Source organism: Rhinoraja longicauda, chromosome 6 (genome assembly GCF_053455715.1).
Source record: "Rhinoraja longicauda isolate Sanriku21f chromosome 6, sRhiLon1.1, whole genome shotgun sequence".
Taxonomy (NCBI): Eukaryota; Metazoa; Chordata; class Chondrichthyes; order Rajiformes; family Arhynchobatidae; genus Rhinoraja; species Rhinoraja longicauda.
In genome coordinates, this window is record NC_135958.1 from 42,033,991 (window position 1) to 42,050,196 (window position 16,206).

The 16,206-nt window shown below is 41.7% G+C and overlaps 1 protein-coding gene across 6 annotated transcripts in view; it reads right to left on the reverse strand.

The window, feature by feature from the left end:
• Positions 1 to 16,206, reverse strand: part of banp (BTG3 associated nuclear protein) — a 127,147-nt gene that overhangs the window by 46,545 nt on the left and 64,396 nt on the right. For all 6 annotated transcript variants that reach the window (XM_078400879.1, XM_078400873.1, XM_078400874.1 and 3 more), the window contains one exon: positions 210 to 449. In XM_078400879.1, the coding sequence (XP_078257005.1) occupies positions 210 to 449 (240 nt within the window). The remainder of the gene's footprint in view (positions 1 to 209; positions 450 to 16,206) is intronic.

The window sequence follows — 16,206 nt, forward strand, 5'->3', positions numbered from 1 at the left end:
AGCAAATGATCCTTCGTATTTGTAACACACTTAAATTATGTTGACACCAATTAATCCATCCCTATTACTGCAGAAAAAAATATTTGCTAATACTTATGATGATAGTTTATTTTATACTAATTAATAAATAGGTTAATGTAAAAAGAACACTATAATAGAAGCAGAAAATAGCATTTTATCAGGTAGGTAGAAAAAAAATGGATGCATACATCTAATTCCGTAAATCATGAGAGGATCCAGCTGCTTTTTGCCATGTTTTCCTTGCCCTGACAGATTGGAGACAGCCTGTATCTCACGATGGAACAGATAATCCAAAAGTGTCAATGCCACTTTTTCGGCCGTCCTGCAATTTGTGGCAACATGTAGCATATCAGCAGGGGTAATAGGACATCTGACCCGCATCTCAGGGTTGTTCTCATCACCTAACCACGTTCCGCTTGGGAAATCCTCTGTGGAAAAAAAACTAAAACAATCAGAATTCAGAAGCAATACACAACAGCAACAATTCAACTATTTTTAAAACAATTCCTAAAATCTTATTTCATAAAGTTTGATTAGGTCTTAATTTGTTTTTCAGTACTATCCTTTTAATAAAGGCTTATTCGTATTCATCAAATCAACGTTGATTTTTTAATGGAAATCATGTAACATAAGTTGCTGGAGGAACACTGGGTAAAACAAACAGCCATGATTCTCTTGAACTGATTGTTCAACAAGGTATTTATTCACAAAATGCTGGAGTAACGCATCAGGTCAGGCAGCATCTCAGGAGAAAAGGAATGGGCGACGTTTCAGGTCGAGACCCTTCTTCAGACTCGAAACGTCACCCATTCCTTTTCTCCTCAGATGCTGCCTTACCTGCAGAGTTACTCCAGCATTTTGTGAATAAATACCTTCGATTTGTACCAGCATCTGCAGTTATTTTCTTACACTGATTGTTCAACAATATCTTTTCTTGGAAATACTTTCATAGCGTGATGAGATATGACAAAATTATGATAAATGAATATGAAGTAACTGCAAAACTGATCAAAGCAGTCCAATTGTGTTGCTCATACACCCCACAGGGCAACGTTTGGCCAGTGCTTTCTTCAAGAGTCCAGAATATTCCTTTCTGAGTACTCGCCAAAAATCACAATCATCAGTAAAACTAAGACTCAGAGAAATTTCTTCCTTGCAGGCAAAACATATGTCTACACTTTGATATATACATTTGATATTCATGATTTACAAAGATAATCAACCACTACCTCAGGGCATAATCAGAAATGAACTTCAAGAGTATTTTGTTGTCATATGTACCAAAACGGAACAATGAAGTTCTTGCTTGCAGCAGCACAACAGGTTTGTAAACACAATACTGAATAGATAATATAATAACGATTAAAAAGTTCAATAAAACACCCAATATAGTGCAAAACAATAAGCCCAAAGTCCCTAGTGTAAGTAAGCAAGGCAGTTTGGAGCTTAGTTGATGTTTGTAGTGTTCAATAGACTGATGGTTGTTGGGAAGAAGCTGTTCCTGAAACCGGACATTGCAGTTTTAAGACTTTTATATCATCTTCCCAATGGCAGGAGTAAAATGACAGCCGGGCCAGGGTGGTGTGGGCCCTTGATGATACTGGCTGCCTTTTTGAGACAGCATCTCCTATAGATGAGTAGGTCAGTAGCCATGATGGACAAGGCTGAGGTTACCCGCCCTATCAGCCTCTTACCATGTCAACCTGCGGATGTCTGATCGCCTTTACTGAGGGGATCTTTTTTGAAACGTATAAAATTCTTAAGGGATTGGACAGGCTAGATGCAGGAAAAATGTTCCCGCTGTTGGGAGAGTCCAGAACCAGAGGTCAGTTCAAGAATAAGGGGTAGGCCATTCAGGACTGAGATGAGGAAAAACATTTTCATCCAGAGAGTTGTGACTCTGTGGAACTCTCTGCCACAGAAGGCAATGGCGGCCGATTCACTGGTTGTTTTCAAGAGAGAGTTAGCCCTCTTAGGTCTAACGGAATCAAGGGATATGGGGAGAAAGCAGGAACGGGGTACTGATTTTGGATGATCAGCCATGATCATATTGAATGGCCTACTCCTGCACCTATTTTCTATGTTTCTATGAGAGTCTGAGAGTGAACCCATAGAAAGCTACCAGCCCATATGGAGATCCCAGCCACGTCGGCAGTACCTGTGCAAACCAGCTAGCAGATATGCGGACATGTTTAACCTCTCCCTGCTCTATTCTGCTTAAAGAAGACCACTATCGTTCCAGTGTCCATGGTCAAATGATCAGACGTTGCGAGATACAAAGTAGATTATGAAGTAGAATTGTTTTTTTTTTTACATTTCTATTATTCTGTTATATTATAAAAAGTCAAAATCAAAATAAGTCTCTTGAAAACTTGATACTATAAAATGAAATTAAAAATTGGCAAACACGTTGGAAGATTACCCTGCATAGGAAATTGAAAAAAAAAGTATGCCAACCATCCTCAGGAAATTAATACAAATCTGAAGCAAGATTCACCAAAATTAGCATAAACAAAACATTAATGATGAAAGTTGCGGCAATCATGAATGACAAATCTTAAAGACTGCATCATTTCCTAGAATTTAAAAGGAAGTGTGTAAGAACAATGTTCATGTCTAATTATAATTCCCCAAAGTTTTCTTGATGCAGTAAAAATCTCTCATATTTGAAAATGTATTCACATCACTTCTCTTTCTAAAAGGTACACGGGCAAAAACCAGGAATCATACATAGGTTGGCTTAATATTTTTGTTGTTGGAAATGTAGTCAACATTAACTATAGAATGCCCTAACACCTTTAAAATTACCAGCTGATCAGAAAGTGCCAATGTGAATATTATTGAACAAGTGATGAAAGTCAAGAGTCTTTAATATGTAAGCCAACAAACAATTCTTACTTGCTGCTGTTTAACAGAACCATACACGTAACAACACCCAGATAATGTACAACAATCAAAAATACCATAAATTAATAACTGTAATACTAGATAACTATAATAGTGCAAAAACCAAAGTCAATAGTACAATCAAAGACACAGTCTATACCAGGGGTGGCCAAACCGCGGCTCGCGAGCCACATGCGGCTCTTTTACCTTTAATATGCGGCTCGTGGAAATATGTTGGCTGAGCTCCTTTTTTCATCACAGTTAATATGAAAGGTAAATAAGAAAAAATTTCAAGCTTTATAATTATTTACTGGGTATGAATTGAGACCCCATTGGAATAAAACGTAAGTTTAATGTTCATGGTTAGTAAAAATATTTAAGAATTTAAATCCTGATTTTAATGCTAAATCTGAGTGAGGCATTGTTCTTTAGTGCTGGGGAAGGAATGGTGGGAGGCAGAGGGATTAAAGAAATTTCAGGTCAGCAAGGGTTACAGAGGAATGTCAGAAGACTGAGGTCATGGGTAAGGGGGTTAAAGATTTGGGTGCGCCGGGGAGTGAGAGTGGTCACAGGTGGCTTAATGAGTCTAGGCCCAGTTTTGTAACAAAATGTGTATATAACAATAAAAACGTATGTGTAAATTTTGTTCATGTCTTGCGGCTCTCAAACATCTGAACTTTATCGTATGTGGCTCTTACATTAAGCAAGTTTGGCCACCCCTGGTCTATACCAACCAAGATGTCCAATCTAAGCTAGTGCTATTACAATAGACAATAGACAATAGGTGCAGGAGTAGGCCATTCGGCCCTTCGAGCCAGCACCACCATTCAATGTGATCATGGCTGATCATTCTCAATCAGTACCCGGTTCCTGCCTTCTCCCCATACCCCCTGACTCCACTATCCTTAAGAGCTCTATCTGGCTCTCTCTTGAATGCATTCAGAGAATTGGCCTCCACTGCCTTCTGAGGCAGAGAATTCCACAGATTTACAACTCTCTGACTGAAAAAGTTTTTCCTCATTTACCCGCATTTGGCCCATTTCCTAAACCTTTCCTATACGTGTACCTATCCAAATGTCTTGTAAATGTTAAGTGCCTTAACTACTCCCTCTGGCCGCTTCTTCCACTGCCTCCCGTGTAAAGTGTGGAATAGAAAGTAATGGATATGGATTCATTCACAAAATGCTGGAGTAACTCAGCAGGTCAGGCAGCATCTCAGGAGAGAAGGAATGGGTGACGTTTCGGGTCGATACCCTTCTTCAGACTGAAGGGTCTCGACCCAAAACGTCACCCATTCCTTCTCTCCTGAGATGCTGCCTGACCTGCTGAGTTACTCCAGTATTTTGTGAATAAATACCTTCGATTTGTACCAGCATCTGCAGTTATTTTCTTATACGCAATGGATATGGAAGTCTCTATACTTGTTAATTAACTTAAATTCCAAAATTTGATGCAGTCCATCCTCACGAGACTTAGCTAAGTTTGAGACTTATTTTATTTAGATAAATTATTGACCTGGTTAAAAAATAAGCAAAGAGTCAGCAAGCAGCGAGCATCTGGCAAAATGTGATGATTGTCATCGTAAAAGTATCTGTTTTGGTTTCAACCACTGGCCTATTGACACAATAAGCAGCACTCGCAGTGGCATGGATGGAAATATTAAATTATAATGGGATTAATAGATGTAAATTAGCAAAATTGTGGCAAAGGAATTTCAATGAACAAATGTGATGTCACCCAATTTGGATGTAAGACTGCGTAAGATTGTGTTTGGGAGAGCTGCGGGATAGATATTAAAGAGCATGGGAGGACCTATATTCAGTTATTACAACAAATACACCTGCAATTATTTAACCTATTCCTTTAACACTCCAACCTTAAAACAATAAAATCTTGAGGATCTGTCAATCTTAAATCTAACAATTTTCCACCAGGGGGCGCCGCACGATGGCTGCCTCGCCAATGGTCTGTCTTCGTCTTTTCATTCTTTGTGTTTTTAGTCTGTTGTAAAATGTATGTTTTAGCTTATCTTTAGTTTATATATTGGTGGGGGGAACTCTTTTTATTCTCTTTCCTCGACGGAGATGCAACTTTTTCCGTGTCGTATCTCTGTCTGCACTGCGGCCTAACAGCGTGGAGCTGGCGGCCTCTTGTTTGGGACTTCTAAAGCTCCAAATCCGCAGAGCCTGCAGACTTTAACATCTTGGAGCGAGCGATCCCTTTGCCAGGGGTCGGCCTTTGGTGTTCCACCCTGCGGGAGCTGCGGACTTTCACATCGTGGAGCTCAACATCCCTGGCTAGCGGACGATTTCGGGGACTCCAAGCTGCAGGAGTTTCGACCGCCCCAATGTGGGAGTTCGATCGCCGGCTGTCGACTCCCCCAACCGCAGGAGGAGAAGAGGAAAGACTTTATTGCCTTCACAGTGGGGGAATGTGGAGGAGCCACTGTGGTGGATGTTTATGTCAAATTTTAATGTAGTTGTGTGCCTTGTTGCTTTTTTGGTATGACTGCATGGCAAACCAAATTCCTCGTATGTTGCAAAACATACTTGGCTCATAAATTACAATTATGATTATGATGATTACAATGTTTTACTGATAATAAATTAATTAAACATGTATTGTTTTTCTACCACAACATATACGTTAAATGCTTACATTTGCTGATTTGTCCATTAACGATTCAGCCTAGGAATTGTTCCATCAATTACATCCTGACCCTTTCAGAGGCTACTTTAATTAAATTTGAAATCTTGTTATCTTTCCCCACTCCTCATTCTCCTAAATCGAATACCGAATTTAATAATATTATGGTCAAACACTGCAAGCTGTAGTAAAACTCACATTAGAAAATTCTTGGCATGTTTCTGAAACTGATCCAATTTTGGTCATAGGCTATAATGCTGAGGTAATAGAACACTGCAATAGAGACAACACAAATATGACATGTACAAGGTGCTGGCGAAGCCACAATTAATGTACTATGTTCAGTTTTGGTCACCCTGCTATGAGAAAGATGTTGTTAAGTTGGAAAGAGTACAGAGAAGATTCACTAGGATGGTGTCAGGACGAGGGCCTGAGTTATAGGGAGAGGTTGAGCAGGCTCGGACTGCATTCCTTGGAGTGCAGGAGGATGGGGTGATCTTATAGAGGTGTATAAGATCATGAGGGTAATAGATAGGGTAAATGTACTACGGCCGGCATGGGCAAGCTTGGTCGAAGAACCTGTTTCCGTGCTGTACGAATCAATGACTATTTAATATTTAATTCCACATTAACCTCATGGCCAAACTGTTAATTATATATAGAGGAATTATAAAGATTGCAGCTGGTGGGATTTGTAGCAAAAAAAGGAGAGCTGCAGGAGGAAATCAGACGGTCAAGCAACATCTGTGGAGGGAAATGGATGGTCAATGTTGCACAGAGGGAAAGTAGCCCGGAGAAAGAGGCAGGGCAAAAGGTAGCAATAGCTGGATACAGGTGAGGGAGGGCTAATAACACTCAGGTAGGAGAAGGGAGAAGGGAGCTCATCAACTTTGCTACTAGCCTTCAAATTAACTTGGACCATTTATGACACCTCTTTCTTGATCTCTATGTCTCCATCTCAGGAGACAAACTATTCACTGATACCTACCACAAACCCCGATTCCCACAGCCACCTAAGCAACATCCCTCCCCATCTTCAGACACATCTCCCGCACTCGGGTAACGATTTATAAAACATTAGCTAACAATTTGGTGCAATCAAATTCAGTAGCACTCTTCAAAAAGAAGTGGATAAATATTTAAAGGGGAAAACATTTACAGGGATATTGGAATATAGTGATGCGAATGGGAAAAGTGGGAGTCACTTTTTCAAACAGTTGATGTAGATTAATAAACCAATAGCCACCTTCTGCGTAGCTTTTTCTAAAACTATGGCAGAAGGAAGGAACATGTTTCCAGACTTTTACCAAAGCCTTTCTGGCAAATTTACACATCTTATTCTCCCCGTAAGAAACTAATTTTGATTCAGCACCCAATAAAGGTTTTATGATTTTTAGTCAACATAAAACAATAAACTACTTTAAGGTAAAGAAATTAAATCAATGTAATCAAAAGCTTTCAGTTAATGTACATTAATAATTATTAAATAAGGCAATTTTTTAAAGATACATTAAGCGATAGTTTCTATTTTCATTGGGTAAGTAAATAAAAATTAAATGCACACATGCGAATAACATTAGTATAACAGAAGGTTCTATAGTATATTGGAGAGAAAAAACATTGTTTGATATGATAGATTGGTGTTAATGTTTCCCTTATTGTTATAAGGGAAACATTGACAGCAATCTATCATATCAAACAATGTTTTTTCATTCCAACTTAAAACTATCATAACCATGTTCTTAATTATAGTCAATTACTCTTGTGGTATAGATATAGTGTTGATATCTATTGCCAAGCTAGATTGGTCAGCTGTGCACTAAACAATGAAGCAATATTGACAAGCTACTGAAGAACTGAAATAATTATTTTTGAAGTTATTACTGCATTTAAAAAAAACACACAATCACAATATGGAATTTATGAAACTGCACTATTTCACATCAAATCTGGCACATTTTACTGTGTCAAAGATACAAGACCCGAGAGAAATTATTGTTACGACTAGTATTGTTGCAGACAATAAATATTTTGCAAATTCCATTCCTCCCCGAGAAATTACTGTTGGCGCCATAGATTAAAAAGGTGCAACATAACGCACATTATGGCTAATCCCTGTATTCAGCAGCTCCGGATATTAATTTTGGTATCCAGAGAATATTGCAGAGTCAAAGATCCTGTAAACCTGGCATGTATCTATTGGCCTCAAACACACTAAAACGAGTAAACTGGTAAAAATCCATTACTAGCAAGAAGGTGATGCATTGTTCTGCTTCATATGACAATTACATGGATGGTTTAAGGAATGTATCTTATCTAATGGAAAACCTAACAGTCTAAATATGGGACATGAACACTGCTCTTAATTTTAGTGATGGTAATAGGTCAAATAATTCCATTACCTGGTGCACCTTTAGAACCATTCTGATCGTGTCTTAGCCTGAAATGTTAATTCTGTTTCTCTTTCCACACATGTTGCCTAATCTGCTTGGTGTTTCCATCATGTTTTGTTTCAATTTGAGATTTTCAGCAGTCGCAGGATTTCTTCATGTTCACACCTTCAGACCCGTTTTTCCCTTTGCCTTTCACATTTGCCTCCTTTAATCACTCCTATCCTGCATCTGCCCATTGCCTTCCATCTTATCAACAGATCAGCATGAACTCCCACTTTAACTTTCACCTTTTCCCTGGCTCTGCTCTCGGTTGTAAAAGGTAAATCTGTAAATCACTCTGTCAAGATGAAAGGCCATCATCGATCTGAAGCTTCTACTTCAGAATTTACAGGTTTTGAGGAGGAATTTCATTTTTGGCTTACATAGGTGAAACAACTCTCGTTGAACACAAACAGAATGAATTTATTAATGGACAGTATCTACAGGAGTGCCTGAGAAGGTAAAAGGTAAGTGGGACTCTTTCCCCAAAGCTTAAGCTACTTGCAAAATGATAAAACTGGATTATCAAAACATATGACAAAATCTGATGAAAATCTTCATCTTTTCAATAGGTCATAAAACTTTGTGAACTGCAATAGAAAATGAAAGATCTTCTTCTATGTGGGCAGCATCCTAAATATATACCTAACTTATCCAAACTAGGAAAAGATCCAAAATGCCCAATCATATCTTCCATTTTAACAAAACTGCACAATCTTTGCAATGAATACAATAATTTAGTACTCCGCTTCCAATATAATTTTGGTTAACTGAACCAACTAAACGGTGCAAATAATTAAAATTAAGTTTAAAAAAAGAGCGACAGGTTAATAAATTTGCTTGGAAATATTTAATATAACCTTCTTGAAATAAATGTCATTAATCTTGTTGCTTCCCATTCCACATCGATTTCTATGTTTCTAATTGAAATCAAGAGCGGCACAGTGACGCAACGGTAGAGTTGATGCCTTGCAGCGCCGGAGACCCGGGTTCAAACCCGACTACGGGCGCTGTCTGTACAGAGTTTGTACATTCTCGCTGTGACCGCGTGGGTTTTCTCCGAGATCTTCGGTTTCCTCCCACACTCCAAAGACGTACAGGTATGCAGGTAAATTGGCTTGGTAAATGTAAAACATGTCCCTAGTGTGTGTAGGATAGTGTTAATATGTGGGGATCGCTGGTCGGCGCGGACCCGGTGGGCCGAAAGAGCCTGTTTCCGTCTGTATCTCTAAACCAAACTAAACAATTGTTACAGGGCAATTTCTCTCTCAATGAAATTTGGGATACTTTTGGGAAATTCAATGTCAAGATCCTCAAATGTGTCCTCCCAACAGCCACTGAGCTGCTCGTCAAATAGTAAAGTGGAAGGCACAATAAACACGTAGCTCAGCAGGCAATAATTCCAACTAGGGTTGCCAACTGTCCCGTATTAGCGGGGATCGCTGGTCAGTGCGGACTCGGTAGGCCAAAGGGCCTGTTTCCGCGCTGTATCTATAAACTAAACTAGCAAAAGAGCACTTAAGAGACATTGAGACAAATACATGAACAGGTAGGGAACAGAGGGGCATGACTCATGCATTGGCAGAAGTGGTAACTTTAACTTGGCATTATGGTCATCACAGACAGTGGGCTGAAGGGCCGCTTCCCGTTCTGTACTTTTCTATGCATCTATCTCTGAAAAATACGAACCTTGAAAATTTAATTCTCCAGTAATAACTTTCATGCGATTTTCTGTACTACTTATTCAGACAGTTTTAATTTTTCTTTTGGTAGGGAAAGCACTGTTAAAACATCCTGGAAGCCACTGACGTTAGATTGACAAATCTAATTCAGAAGCACCCTCTCAGACCTTTGCCTTGAGCATGCCTTTGACTTTGTTTCCTACAAGTGTTGTGTTTGGGTGATCCTATTCTAATCATGCAGATATAATGTCTTTGCTTTGGCAAATAAAAGTGACTTCAGGCTTGCAGGAACTGAATGAGAAATATTTTAAGCGTGCAACATGATTCCTGTGTTATACAGGAGCATTAGTCAGAGGGGATAAAACAGAGAGATGAATAGTATTGGTTGTAGCCTATGGTTCCAAAAGGTACCTTTGGTTTTCAGCCACATCTACCTTAGTCGGGGATTTGTGCAGATCCCCTGCAGATCCGGGACATACTGATTAACATCCTTTTATGCAATCTGTCACTCCCCTCCATGACTGGAATCACAATGAAACCTGTGATGGATTCCTTTTTTGCGAGCCTCTTGCATTTTTTCCCATGAGAATCAGAGATCAGAAAAAAATCTCTGACTGCACATCTTCTACATGCTTCTCATAATTTTACATATTTCTATCAGGTCGTTCCTCAGCCTCCACCATTCCAGAGGAAGCATTCCAAGTTTGTCAAATTTCAAGACAATAGACAATAGGTGCAGGAGGAGGCCATTCGGCCCTTCGAGCCAGCACCGCCATTCAATGTGATCATGGCTGATCATTCTCAATCAGTACCCCATTCCTGCCTTCTCCCCATACCCCCTGACTCCGCTATCCTTAAGAGCTCTATCTAGCTCTCTCTTGAATGCATTCAGAGAATTAGCCTCCACTGCCTTCTGAGGCAGAGAATTCCACAGATTCACAACTCTCTGACTGAAAAAGTTTTTCCTCATCTCAGTTCTAAATGGCGTACCCCTTATTCTTAAACTGTGGCCCCTTGTTCTGGACTCCCCCAACATTGGGAACATGTTTCCTGCCTCTAACGTGTCCAACCCCTTAATAATCTTATACGTTTCGATAAGGTCTCCTCTCATCCTTCTAAATTCCAGTGTACACAAGCCTAGTCGCTCCAGTCTTTTAACATATGACAGTCCCGCCATTCCGGGAATTAACCTAGTAAACCTACGCTGCACGCCCTCAATAGCAAGAATTTCTCCTGAGAGCTAATACTCTCCAATCCAGGAAACATACTGGTGAGGAAAAAACTGCAGATGCTGGTTTATACCGCAGATAGACACAAAGTGCTGGAGTAACTCGGCGGGTCAGGCAGCAACGGGATCCCACCACTAGTCACACCTTCCCATCGCCGCCCCTTTCTGTTTTCCGCAGAGACCCGTTGCATCACAACTTAGGGCAGCATGGTAGAGTTGCTGCCTTACAGCACCAGAGACCCAGGTTTAATCCTGATTACGGGTGTTTGCCTGTCCGGAGTTGGTATGTTCTCCCCTGCGTGGGCTTACTCCAGAATCTCCGGTTTTCTCCCACACTCCAAAGACGTACAGGTTTGTAGGTTAAATGGCTTGATAAAAATTGTAAATTGCCCCTAGTGTGTGTAGGATAGTGTAAGTGTGCAGGGATCGCTGGCCGGGATAGACTCAGCGGGCCTGTTTCCCCGCAGTATCTCTAATCTAAACTAAACTCAACTCACTGATTCGCTCATTCCTTCCCACCCAAACCACCCCCTCCCCAAAAATTTGCCCCTGCAACTGCAGGAGATGCAACACCTGTCCTTATACTTCCTCCCTCCAGTCCATTCAGGTGGTTCACTTGCACCTCCTCAAATCTCATTTACTGTATCCGCTGTTCTCTAGTGTGGGTTGCAATATATCAGCGAGGCCAAGCGCAGACTGGGCGAACATTTCACTGAACACTTACGCTCATTGCGTCTTGGCCTACGCTATCTCCCGGTTGAAGAATGCACTCAAGACTCAAAATATAGCCGAACAAATGTCTTCTACACTTGCAACATGATGTCCCAACTAAATTCCCCGACTAATGAAGGCAAGCACACCGCAAGCCTTCTTTACCACCCTATCCACTCGTGCTTCTACTTTCATGGCACTATGAATCTGTACTCTAAGATTCCTCAGTGCATTCATACTCCTGTGTTTTGCCATGTACTGTATACTTTTCACTTACATTTGACCTCCCAAAATTCAACACTTATCACCTGCAGGATTAAATTCCATCTATCTTTCTCTATCCAAATCTCCAACTTACCTACATCCTGCTGTATCCCTTGATAACCTTCTTCACTATCCACAATTCCACCCATTTTTGTATTATCTGCAAACATACCAATCAGATCACCTACACTTTCAAGTCAAATCATTTACACACATGACAAACACGGAGGCCCCAGAACTGATCATTTGCAGAACTCCACCGGTCCCAGTCACCCAGTTGGAAAACAGCCCTCTACCACCATGACCAAGCCAATTTTGGATCTAATTTACCAACTCACCTTGAGTTCCATGTGACTTCGTTTTCTGAACAGCCTACCACAAGGGATCTTGTCAAATGCTTTACTGAAGTCTCTGTCGACAACACTGCCCTGCCCTCATCAATCATGTCCATCACATCCGTAAAATTCTCAATCAAATTTGTGAGATGAGACCTCCTCTGCACAAAGACTATCTCTAATAAATCTATATTCTTCCGAAGAATAAATTCAATCCTTAAGGATCGTCTCGAATAAAGTCCCTCCCACTGACAGAGGGTTCACCATCCTATAATTTTTTGGATTGCCCTTCTTAAACAATGGAATAACACTGGATATTCTCAAGTGTTCTAGCTAAAGAGGATACAAAGATCTTCGTTTAAGCCTCGGCAATTTCCTCTGTTGCTTCCCTCAGTATAATGGGATAGATTCCATCAGGCATTGGGGCAATCCCAACTAACTGTTTTTGCAAAATACCAAACACCATCTCCTTCTAAAAGGTCCTGTCCCACTTAAGCGATTTTAAGGCGACTGCCGGCGACTAGGCTGTCGCCGAACGTCTGCCAGGGTGTCGCGGGCATGATCGTGAGGAGTCTTCAATGAATCGTAGCGGATCTCAGTGCGTCGCGGAAAAATTTACCTGCTAGAAATTTCTCGGCGACAGCTGGCTTGTCGCCAGGTATCGTAGCTTATTGCGGGCGCTGTCTGTCGCATGCTGTCCCCAGGTTTGCTAGGTTGTCGCAGATGCATTTAGAAGCACATGATATTAAATTAAGAAAAGGCGTTTGAAGATACCAGGAGATAGTTTTGTTTAACCAATTTATTTACCGTCAGGACATTTGACAGGTAGATTGGAGGCGACAGTTTGACGGTCAGGTAAGTGTGGGAATTTTGAGATGTTTCCGAAGACGGTGTAATCTCTTAGCCAGGTGCTAATTTCACAAAAAAAGTAACTTGTATCGACCTGACTCAGCATTGTCGAGGTCATTGTCGTGGGGTAAAAGAAAATGTTGGCGATCTGCTATGACTTTGACAGTCGCCGGCAGTCGCCTTAAAAATCGCGTAACTGGGACAGGCCCTTTAGTATCAACATATTTTGGGTTTCAAAATATTTGTCCTTCATCAACATGATAGTTGACCATTTCTTTATGCTTTTCCCTTTTCCATTCTGTGCATCCTTTACGGAGGTCTACAGCGTCAGTATTACGTCTGTCTGGGTAGAAAGCTGAAATTCTACTCCACAGACTCTTCAGTGGATACTTTTGTGAAGGGAAAGGGACTCATGTTAAACCTCATCACACAAGCAGGGGTGAGAAAATTAGGGAAAGTATTGGGTTAATATTTTTCTTTCTACAATCCAAATGAGGCAGAAATCAGGAAATGAAACCTAGGCCAAGATCCAAGTCCTCCATCTGGCAAACAATTCCAGTACTCGAGGGTGTAAATAACGTGGGAGTCTGAGACACCCAGACAATACTACACATCACAAAATTGTATGAAAAAAAACACCTGGCAAACCGAATGAGATAAACTTCTGCTCGGTTGGACATATATTCCAGCTGAAATGTCCATTCTAACCTACCATTGTTGCAACCAGGTAGTTTGCCTTTAATATTTTGAACAAACATTCACAGCAGAAATGACTGTAAATTTGCAAGGTCTTCAATGGAAAATTTTCAGACATAAATCCTGAACTGATTTTATGATCTCAATTCCTATTCCTTGGCAGAGGCATCTAACTTACACCATCATACGTCATCAAGAGTGGAGTGGAGTGAAGCCGACTTCCAGGCAATTTCATCTTTTTAGAAGCATAGGATTGTACAACATGGAAACAGGCCATCCATCCACCTCAGTACCCAGCATCTGGGCCACAGGTTCACATGGACCATCTCCGACATCTCCCAACCGTTTCTTGATCTCACCGTCTCCATCACACGAGAAAGACTATAGAATGACATCTATTATAAACCTACTGACTCCCACAGCTATCTAGAATAAACATCTTTCCACCCTGCCTCCTACTAAGACACTATCCACTACTCCCAATTCCTCTGTCTATGCCGCATCTGAGCCTAAGATGAGGTATTCCATACATAGATACATAAAAAATAGGTGCAGAAGTAGGCCATTCGGCCCTTTGAGCCAGCACTGCCATTCAATGTGATCATGGCTGATCATCCATAATCAATACCCCGTTCCTGCCTTCTCCCCATATCCCTTGATTCCGCTAGCCCTAAGAACTCTATCTAACTCTCTTTTGAATGCATTCAGTGAATCGGCCTCCACTGCCTTCTGAGGCAGTGAATTCCACAGCATCCCAACTCTCTGGATTTAAACGTTTTTCCTCATCTCCGTTCCAAATGGCCTCCCCCTTATTCTTAAGCCGTGGCCCTGGTTTTGGAATCCCCCAACATCGGGAATATGTTTCCTACATCTAGTGTGTCCAATCCCTTAATATTTTTTAATGTTTCTACAAGATCCTCTCTCGTCCTTCTAAATTCCAATGAACTCAAGCCCAGTCGCTCCAGCCTTTCATCATATGACAGTCCCTCCACCCCGGGAATTAACCTAGTAAACCTACGCTGCACTCCCTCAATAGCAAGAATATCCTTCTTCAAATTAGGAGAGCAAAACTGCACACAGTACTCCAGGTGCGGTCTCACCAGGGCCCTCCCTGTACAACTGCAGAAGGACCTCTTTGCTCCTATACTCAACTCCTCTCGTTATGAAGGCCAACATGCCATTAGCTTTCTTCACTGCCTGCTGTACCTGCATGCTTACTTTCAGTGATTGATGTACAAGGAAACCCAGGTCTCGTTGCACTTTCCCTTCTTCTAATCTGACGCCATTCAGATAATAATCTGCCTTCTTGTTCTTGCCACCAAGGTGGATAACCTCACATTTATCCAGATGTCCTCATTCTTTAGGGAACGGGGGTTCCCCTCTTCCATCATAGATGAGGCCCTCACAAGGGTTTCCTCGATATCCCGCAGCTCCACTCCTGCTCCCCTTCCCCCCCAGTCACAACAGAGAGTCCCCCTTGTCCTCACCTTTCATCCCATCAGCCGTCGCATACAGCACAATCCTCCGACATTTCCCCCACCTCCAGTGGGATCACACCACTAGCCACATCTTTCCATCTCTACCCCTTTCTGCTTCCGCAGAGACCGTTCCCTCTGCAACTCCTTGGTCAACTCGTCCCTTCCCACCCAAACCACCCCCTCTCCAGGTACCTTCCCCTGCAACCACAGAAGATGCAACACCTGTCCCTATATCTCCCCCCTCGACTCCTTCCAAGGAACCCGACAGCCTTTTCAGGTGAGGCAGAGGTTCACTTGCACCTCCTCCAACCTCATCTACTGTATTTGCTGTTCCAGGTGCAGACTCCTATATACCGGCAGGACCAAGCGCAGGCTCGGCGATCGTTTCGCTCAACACCTCCGCTCAGTCCGACTGAACCTACCTGATCTCCCGTTTGCTAAACACTTTAACTCCTCCTCCCATTCCCACACCAACCTTTCTGCCCTGAGCCTCCTCCACTGTCAGAGTGCGGCCCAGTGCAAATTGCAGGAACAGCACCTCATATTTCGCTTGGGCAGCGGTATGAATATTGACTTCTAGAAACTTCGTAACCCTTGCTTTCCCTCGATCCCCATTCCTCCCCCTTCCTAGTTCTCCGACCAGTCTGACTGTCCCCGATTACATTTAATCCCTGTATGCTTCGATGTCACCTTCTCCTAGCCAACAATGATCTATTCTACAATTTCCTTGAACCTCATCCCCTTTGATATCTCGTTTTCACACCTTACCCTTCCTCATCTCTGTGTCTCCCTCTTCCCTGACTCTCAGTTTGAAGAAGGGTCTCGACCCGAAACATCACCCATTCCTTCTATCCGGAGATGCTGCCTGTCCCGCTGAGTTACTCCAGCATTTTGTGTCTACCTGATCCACAGCACGCGATGCTCAAGTAAGTCATGGTCAGTTGGGCACTTCTTAAGTGGTGCCAGTGATTCCGTTTG